The 10,447-nt window shown below is 35.9% G+C and overlaps 1 protein-coding gene across 5 annotated transcripts in view; it reads left to right on the top strand.

Moving 5' to 3' along the window:
* The window catches only part of LOC149797944 (uncharacterized), a 127,813-nt gene extending 122,706 nt beyond the window's left edge, over window positions 1-5,107 (top strand). For all 5 annotated transcript variants that reach the window (XM_089963005.1, XM_089963006.1, XM_089963007.1 and 2 more), the window contains one exon: window positions 645-5,107. In XM_089963005.1, the coding sequence (XP_089819131.1) occupies window positions 645-941 (297 nt within the window). In that variant the 3' untranslated portion in view covers window positions 942-5,107. The remainder of the gene's footprint in view (window positions 1-644) is intronic.
* Window positions 5,108-10,447: the final 5,340 nt, after the last annotated feature.

Genomic DNA, 10,447 nt, shown 5'->3' on the forward strand with positions numbered 1-10,447 from the left:
TCCCAGTTGACTAATGGTATTTTCCTGCCTACATGCCTTGAAGTAACTATATGAGGTGCACATGCCTAACATTAATATAAAAAACAGACCTGGCACCAAGAAAACATAAACCTTACTAAACGACAGGCAGCACCTGAACAATTCAATTAAAGCATTGCATATCAGAGTAAAATTGTTTATTTTCAGATTGACATGCTGAATGTTTTATAGAATCAATCCACCTGAACATCGAACATTGCATAGAAGGATCCTGTAAAAAGAGAAATTTTAGACATTTTCCAGGCATTAGACAATTGTGTCGTAATAATACAATTGCACTGACTTTAGGCGACCAAGTAGCTTAAAATGATGTTCGTGTACAAGTGTTTACACTTTTGCAACGAGTTGGACATTATCATCTGAACTCAAGCAATGAAACGTCGTTCTGCATAGGTCCAGTTTAGCCTACGTTTCATTTATTTCCAAATGCTGCAACAGACTGTTCTTTTTGCTTTGATCATGATGACTTCATTTACTTTATTTTGTATTAATGCGGGTAACGCAATCTAACGTGACAGACATGCATACTGACAGGAGCTTTAGACTCACAGATAATGATACAAAATAATTGTATATTTTTTCTGGACTGATTCTCTTTGTTTCAGCATTTGTATATAGTTCTTCAGACGAAGTTTGACATATCGATCGAACACTGGCCAAACACTTCCAAGTACCTTACCAGATGCATAGACTTGTGCTGGAAAATGGGGGTTCAAGAGAAACCTATGCACCTGGATGCATGTGACGATAAAGGCGATGGCTGTGAGATGCTATTTAACAACGAAAAATTCAGGGCTTTCACGCAAACTGGGAAAAGGGTCGCCTTTGTTGTCTGGCCTGCGCTGTTTATGCATGAAGGTGGAGCGATGCTTGTTAAAGGGATAGCACAAGGATGTCAATAATATAATTAGTGAAACTATGCAGTTTATACTTGACCATTGGTGTTAACCAGCATTTCATTTTATTTGTCCGTTGATATAAATTGCTTTTCATGTGGATGTATCATCGTTTTAGAAATATGTTTCTTTTGAAACTACTGACACCTGAGTGTAATGTATCTGTCAATCTCACATTGTGTGTCAAACAACGGCGTGCTTTTGTCCAAGATCATTTCATCTTTTCAATTTTCGATTCTGATTCGGATCAACACAAAATAGAGATATCTTTCTCACTTTAATGTAACTGTCCGGAGTGTTATGAGGGTGTGCATTATGTGTGCACGCTTCATGGTTCTAACCTTTTCGTTTGTTGCATTTTGTTTGTATAGGAGAGTTTGAGCAATATTTAATATATAAGATTAACCTTCACTTATTCAGTGAATAATTGAAATTGTTGTAGATTTACTAGTCATCGCCTACTGTTGTATATCAAGCGTAACGATGTTTACATTTACACGTATAATTTCAGGCCGAAATCATGCTACATAGTATTCTCCATTTCATATAATTCATGTGTTACATGTTGATATATGGATTTATAATCCCGACAAGCGAAATTTGAATATGCTCGAAATTATAAACATTGTTGTTAAGCTTTCTAGTGTGTTTCAATTGGGAGACGTCTTGGTCTTGTCCGATTCTGATAGTATGTAAATACAGACATACTGCAAACTGGCAGTAAATTACTATAAATACAGTTAGTATCCCTTCAACGCCAGAAAGTAAGGAGTCTGTATGGTCACTTTTTTTGGTGCTATATTATGATCTATATGCTTAGTAGCTGACTGCATCTATTCATTGGTGAAATAATAAACTAACCCGTTTAAAGCACAATCACCACACATAAGGAAAACATCTTTCTGTGGACGTTTACATATCGCTGAGGGATGTTTTCTTTTTCTATCTCTGAATAATTAGTTTTTAAAAAAAACTCTAGAGAACAGCTGTTGGTTAGTCATCATCAATTACAGAGCATGTTTACATTGTTAAATGTGAAACAAAATCATGTTCGTCTAACTCCCATCTTCACGTCGCCAATAATGAACTATCACCCTTGGGTCACAACTGCAGTTACTTTGCACACCGTTTAGTATGTGTTTTCATGCTACAGCCGATTGACAGTAAAATAGTTAATCAGGATTAAGCAGATTGACATTTACAGATTAGTATTCACGTGAATTACATTAAACATTCCCACCAGGGCGTCAACCAACCCAAACCTATATATGTTTACGTGCTATAACTGCATGTCGGAGCATTCGTGAAACCATTGTCAAATGACACTATACATGATTGTAGATAGGACCGTCAACCTCTTCCACTGAACCCAAGTAACGGTAACACGGGTAATGATATATGTCACCGCCATTGTCGCCATCATATTTGCTATCAACAACCTCAGTAGTCTATCATCAAAATTATCGTTATTGCTGCAGCAACAACAACAAAATCACTCATGGAAACAGACAGAGCAAACCGCAGCGACTGTACAAACATACCATGCTATTTTTAACAAAAATCATTAATTTACAACTTGAATAATATACGCTTAAGAAGAGCTTACAATGTATTATTAATTGCTGTGTGTTTATTGTCTATGTCATTGTCACTGTGGTAAGTGAAAGCACAGAAGGCTTGTGCATGGTATAGAGAAAGAAACTCTGCAAATTATAGATATCTTGACGTTTGATACTGCTTTTGTAAGTGTCCTTATTTATTTCCCGTAAATCTGAATTGCTTGCCTTCACTGCGAATAACAAATAATAAATCCTTTCAAACAATATGTTTTATCACCCTGTTATATTGATAATGTATGACTCATATTTTCGAAGATACAACAATCAATCGATCCATTTACTTAATGGCAGTGTTCAGGAAGTGCATCTTTTATAAGGTCCTCTGCTCACCGATATAAGACCTACCTCGTTTATTTACAGAACTGCATGCATTAATATAGCTATGCGCGATTTACGAAGAAGCACACTTGTCCTTGAGGACAAATACAGATCACGGATGGGGTATAAGAAGAGGGGGATCTGGAACGGATGCACAGGAAACGTGTCAAGTTCATTGACGAATGAAATAGGTTTCTGGCTACTTTTCGGGACTAAGATATGTATTAATCACAATGGAAGGCGACTTATTGTCTGATACAGATGTGGAGCGAAATAAGGAAAGTTAGATAATCACCGAAATCCAAAATGAGTAAATATTGTAAGTATTAATAATGTCAAAATGTACTTTTTAATCAATTAATATTTGTAACTAATTCACAAAGAATGTTTATAATTCTAAATCGTTTAATCAAATATTTTAATTCACATTATTGCGCAACTGCCTATCTTCCGTACATAGTAGAAATATACTACGAGCATTAATGTCTATTTGTTTCAAGACAGATTGGCCTACAAGTATACAAGATAGCTTATGCAATCAGATCTTTGGCCGATGTATGAAGCCTGTGACCGACGATTTAGATGTCACCGTATGCCAGTAGAAAGGTATATATTAAAAGGTCAACATAACTCTGGTAAAAGCTAGGTCACATAGATATCAATGAGTGGTCCCGGAAAACATGAGTACGTCATCATTAGTGATAATATCAACTGCATGAGGGTAGAGATGATGCTGGATATTTTTCTCTGTAACCTCGAGTGAATTTTATGCAACACCGCAACTGAGTCTTGACCATGATATAACATTGGTGACTCAGTAACTCCATAGCATTTGATTACAATGAAATAAAAGCCGTATGGATCTTGTTTAGCATCTTGGTGATTCAAGTGAAATGTTAAGACATTCGAATTCCGCCAAGAGTATATTTCATATTTTATTTTATCTTTGCACGTCAGTAGATTTCAGAATGGATTTATCACGTTATGACATGTTAGTGCACTGCACCTTTTCAATGATTCCACCACAGCAAATGTTATGCGCGCCTTTTCGTACTTTATACATTCATGCAACCTCTCCATAAAAATTGCCTAACCTTGTGCTTGCTTTGGCATTATATTATTTGCGGTAAATGTTTGATACACAGGTAATGGTAGAACGACTATGTAAAAATAATAAGTCAGTAATAAACTGCCTGCATGGACTTATCTATTCCTGAACAGGGTGTAGGCTTCAATGTTACCAAGCGTAAGTGATTCCAGATATTCCTTGTATTTTCCACGTTGGCTTGAATTATCGATTTCCAGTACAATCTTTGAAAGAAGTTTTATCGTGTCTTTGCCTCTATCAGTTTTCGATTGAAATAATTGTCCGATAATCTTATAAATCATGCCGTTCATGTAACTCAAAATTAAATTGTCCAATATACATCACTGAGTCGATCAAAGAATTTCTAATAGTTCCAAGCAATTTTAAATAGTTCAGATGTAATCACGTTCATTTAGAGCAGGAAAGTTGAAGGCAAACTTTTCATACCAAATGGCCTCACATTATAAAATAAGGGTCATCCGGAGATACCAATGCCGAAATTTCGTTTGTTCATTCTGTAAGTTGAATTTACTAGAATTGTTTCGAAAGGTCAAACTCAGTGATATATTTTACCTTTCAAATTTTGTGAAGATTTTATTTATTCTTGACCTTGAATAAAAATCTCTTTTGGTGACAATATTCGCGTTGCTATAGTCAGAGCACATGCAGAAAGTGCTGGCAAATTTCGGGACTAGAAAATATTGAATTTCATTTTCAAACTGTCTTACCTGATAGTATTTATCCCGTACGGATGCAGGATCATAGGATTAGAATCTACAATTTCAGCGTCATTGTACTTGTTTCTTCTAAATTTTGGAACATTTGAAAAAAGTTGCTCATATTCAACGAACAACTTTTTAACAGGTTAATCTCTATCAACATACTCATTTAACATATTTACATGTCAATGATATTTCTGTTGTCATACCCCCTCCCCCGTGAGTGTTAATGATATGTATAAGAACCATATTACTGTGCCTAAATACGATTATAATGTATGGACAAGAGAGTCAGAACTTTATCATAAGGTTGAACATTCCTTTCCTTTGTATTTCTTGTGAAACGTTAGTTTCATTTCGTTCTGCTTAACTCTTGATACTTCACGATCCTTCACAAATTATATTTTAAATAAAACAATAATCAAAAAGGTTAATTTCTGAATCTTGGATTGAAATAGGTTTCTCTTTCAATAAATTAAATGTTTCACGGACAGTAATGATTTTTCAACTGATTCCCTAATAGTAAACAACAGCAAATGAACAACTCGACACAGTCTTTTCTTGTATCACAGACAATTGATCGGATCATATATTTCCAAGTTTGATAAAATCCTTCTAATACCCCTTGAATTTGAGGATGAAAGACAGAAGATTCAAATGGTTGGTTGTCCAATTCATGCTTAACTTGCTGGAAAAGTACAGACATCAAATTTGACCCTTGATCAGATTGAACAGATTTCGGATTAAACCAATCAATTGAAATAGAAAAAATAACATTTACTCTGGTATTAATTTTAATGTTACTCAAATGAATAACCTCTGGAAATCTCGTTGACGTACACATTATTGTCAAAATGTGTCGGTTACGCTGCATGCATGTATTTAACCCCAACAACTGCTCACTGGATATGACATTTTCTGTCGTGGTTTTAGTGAAAAAGATCAGCGGGTAATAATACTAGGACCTGATTAAAACATTCACAAACCTACTGCGTTGTAATGAAAGATGAAAGTTCATTATATCATCTACGCGGATTTTGAACGTCTCAAATTCCAGGAGAACGTTCTGCTTCCAACGCCGACCATACACACAATACAAGTTGCTGAACAAGTCTCAAGTAAGTTTCTCTATGCTGATGTTATGTGTGACGAACAAACCGAACCACAAATGTTGTACCGTGAGAAGGGCGTGGTTGAGGTCGTTTCTTAAATTGCTCGAGTTACAGTGACATGGATTTGACAACAACTGTATTCACCAGAATACATGATTATGACCGGGGATAACATTCGTGAGGTTTCCGCAACCACTCACAGCTGAATCTGTGATAGTCCCTTTGGTGAAGGGCAAGCCCTCGAGTAAGTGATCATTGGTACATCATTAACAAGTCTCCTGGACGTTAGCGCCCCAATTATGAGCCGAAGTATGACTATCAAAGGTGTATATCCATGCAATTACGACAGTGACTGGGACACATTTTCTGAAACTCGTTTTACTCAGATTGAAGCGTTTTATAAATCGCAGTCAAGTGACGGTATCTCAGAAAATGATTATGAGCACGCACAACGTTTTCTTCCCCATTTAAATGCTAAAACATGGGTGACTATCACGATTTGTATCTGAACGCATATGTGTTAGTATTGATATAGCCCCGATCGGTTGTTGTCCAACACCAAAATAGAGTTGAAATTGTTAACCGATATTAACCATATGTCTTTTGTGCCCTCTCTCTCTATCTCTCTCTCTCTCTCTCTCTCTCTCTCTCTCTCTTCGTGAATAGTTTCCTATTTCGATAAACCGATACGCGCGGGCAAGCAATCCAAACGTGACCCCGTTTCCACTAAAAGTTAACATCATGTATCGAAAAACATTAATGGTGCCTGTTACGTGGATGTACCCGTATCAATGTGCAATCATTCTTGAATCAGAGCGCAAATACACTGAATGAACCAAACTAGAATCAGGTCTTATTACCAAACATAATTATGTCCTGCATTGGCGATACATCCAGCTGTGTCTGTAACCAGGATCGATCGAGTGCTTGAATTTCGCCAGCACGATTAGATGGCATCATGCATTTAGATGGAAAACAGCAATAACAAAGTTGTTGGTAAGTTTAAAAACGAACGTTCAGGTAAACCAGCCAAAGAGTATGTGGGACTGCGACTTCAAATGTGTTAGATTGTAGTTGGTTGCTCTAAGAACATTTAAAAGGACAAATGTTGGATCAAATGGAAATGCTGATAAATGATAGGCAGCATCTTAGTTATGTTTAGGTACCACTATTATTACGTATTATAAAAAAGGATAGAGATGTTATACATTCTTACACAAATGCCATACCAACATCATTAGCCACCGGAGACGACATTCAGTTCGAAGCACTCAACGTTGATCCTGACGGGTACGTAACCGTTTTTGAAGTTTGTGTTTTAAATTAGTTTTATCATTCTATACGTAATGGATTCTGATTGCTGTGATGAGGTTGCAGACTCTATCTACTAAGAGCTGGATCAGCTGGCAACGGATGCTAACATCGATACAAATTTTGCTCCACTTCTTGTGGAATGTCTGCTTCAAAGTGATCTTGCCAAACTCGTATGAACTGTCATATAAACTTGTATGGGTAAAAAAGAGATAGTTCGTTGGAATCACTTCATGTACCACAACCAACTCGAGATCAACTTGGAATAATCGCACAGGCAAATGTCCGAAAGTAGACTACATTAAGAGACACAAAACAACTCAGGCATTATTTGTAGAACGGCGAAGTTGTCTTCACCGCTGTATCCACCTCTGTTGCGTTGATACGACAAAGATCTCGACTGTTTGTCAGCACTGACGCATTTGTCCTGGCAACAGTTATTGGGCAAAGTCGAGCGTTAGGTGCAAAAGGTGCAAGCGTAATTAGTGTGTTTTTAAAATAAAAAGGGCGTTAAACCGCCAGAATGTACAATCATTGGAAATTTAAAAATTCCCCAATTCAAGGTTTATGTAACTGTATGACATTTGTACCAGTAGAAATGGTTATTAGGTTATGCGTGCATTGCCCGTAGACATGATGAATCTGGACAGGTTCTACTCGTGTAATTGTAGTACGCAATTGTATTATTAATAGAAGAACTATGATGGGCCCTCACTTTTACCTACGAGAAAAAAATAAGGTATACCAACAGCTGCGACATGCAATCACCAAGAGTACCGAGGTGAACGTGAAATAAAAACGCTCAAGTTTGGTCGAAGATGTTATTTGTTGTCTTGCCGCAGCAACAAATGTTGAACTTGGCGTGGCTGGAATCGCACCCACAACAACCATCCTAAATGCACCAGTCGGAATTATAGTCGGGGCGATATCCATAGTAACCGGTATATCTGATGGTGCAAGCAAATTAAATTCGATACGATTACAGTTTCAAATACGTGCCTATTCAGAAGTGCATATAGTGACACAAAGCAGTCTCAATACTATTAGTGAACTATGTTAAGTGGCTATCCATGATAAAATAACTAGCACAGAAGAGTTCGAAACTGTATCAGGGAAACGGAAAATCACCGAAAACTCAGTTCCTACAACTAACATGCAAGTTGTAAGGCATACACTGTATCCTTTAGCTGGTAATAAGAATGGCAAAAAATATACTTACAGTTTTACATCCTAAATTTCCTCAAAATGTACTTTCTTAGTTCTGCAAATCCGAATTACATGATCCATGTCATGTGTTATCAAGCTTGATTACACATTTCGAAATTGTACTGTAATTTCGACTATACTCCAAGAGCAATTACGTCCTCCTTACTGCACTCAAAATGAGATAAATATTAAATTAAATAGCGTATATTTGATAACTGCAATTGAAAGACTACATATTTTTCACATATTATGATTTAAAATAGTCAATGACAGTATAGAAACACACATGGAGATGTCAACACGCTTTTCTCTCGCTGCTTCAATCCGATGTATTTCATGTACAATTTATACAGATGAATCAAGTCCATAATTTTGAAATTTCGTAGATCGACAACGATACCAGAATCTAATCATTTTTTATATAATTAAGCCTTAGGTAGAATAAGAAAATGAGCATATAATAAAAAGGTTAGTGCATTTGTATGGGAACATATGAACTCATTTTATCGGATGGATATACTGCACTCATAAGGTCGTGCAGTATTCATCCGAAAAATTGGTTCATATTTTCCCATACAAATGCAGTAGCTTATAAGTATTAAGTCCATCGAACAAGAAACTCTACCAAATGTGAGTTAGGATCTATCTTTAACGAGAATTGGATACAATGAGATAAAAACGAAACAAAATATATGGCATAAGGATTATAACAATTCTTCAAACTCATAAGATGACACTTTAACAGTAACATACATTTCGCCTTCATAGTTGCGAGTGTCGACTGAAGAGTGGGTTAAATATTAATTACACGCCATCGGTTGGGTCGGTCATCAAAAGTATGGTTTGCTACATAAATCAAGGATTCAAAAGAGTTGGAGTTTTCTCTGTCAGTATAGCGTTTGAGTCTCCAGAGGTATCTCAGGAGTGAATATAGTCTGATTTATTGAATTATTGCGACATTCATCCCGATTTTTATGTAATCAACTCTCTTTTATTCACCTACATATGTAAAGTCCTCTCTCGCTCATATTCTTTTTTATCCAACCATCTCCCTCTCTTGCCAGACACACATGCGCGCACACTTGTATAAATAAACCGGTGAACTTCGCGCAACCATAGCTAAATAATTTCAATAATAGTTGTATTACACATTATTATTTCTACGAACGGCTAGACAGGTAACAACGATAACGATAACAAAACAACATTTCACAGTTTACCATAGTCCTAAAAACCTACAAACGGGATGCAATATGAATATACACATGTACAAATCTCGGCATCTTTTCTAATAAACATGGTGTTCAAACAAGGTTCATTCTTATTACAAGCCCAGTCATGCTTATCAACTAGGTTATTCGTTTAGCAAATACTATAAATAGTTGCGAATATTGTTTTACTTTTGAATGACACTAGATCTATCTAGCTGCTGTCGATAGGACCTTTAAATGTCCACAAATGGTAGCATAAGCGCTAATTAAAACCTAAGTTTGCACCCATCGTTCTCAGTGCATATATATATATATATATATATATATATATATATATATATATATATATATATATATATATATATATATATATATATATATATATTACAAATAACATGGAGTTTAAAGTGTTGGTATAAACCAATTTGATATACCAATGCTATTGGTATATCAATTTGTGATCTACCCATGGCGCATTAATACGCATATATAAACATTCTTGCAACTGTGTGCTGATGGTTATAGATCAATCATGAATTTCCACTCATTAATTCTTAGTGACGGAAGAGAATAACGATAACTAGTTTTAATAATCCCCGTTTTCTAAATGAATTTAGTATGGCATGGTGTTCATCGCATCCTTTCTGTTTTCCGTTCCTCACTCCTATCTCATGCATTCTCGCATAAGGGGAGAAATAGGCTGAAATCTGGAGTGAGAGAGAAAAATAATTTTGGCTGGGTGTAAACATGGAAACTGAACTTACCGCAAATAAGCTACAAGATAATTGTCCGTAGTAAGAGTATGTGTACACTTTTATTGGAATTTATCTACAATGTTTATATAATCAATGACACAAATTTGCAATAGACTATCGACATAATACGGTTAATTTCTTGGTTACAAGGTACCAGTACTGTAATGTATTTAA

Source organism: Sinohyriopsis cumingii, chromosome 6 (genome assembly GCF_028554795.1).
Source record: "Sinohyriopsis cumingii isolate HCF-2022 chromosome 6, ASM2855479v2, whole genome shotgun sequence".
Classification (NCBI taxonomy): Eukaryota; Metazoa; Mollusca; class Bivalvia; order Unionida; family Unionidae; genus Sinohyriopsis; species Sinohyriopsis cumingii.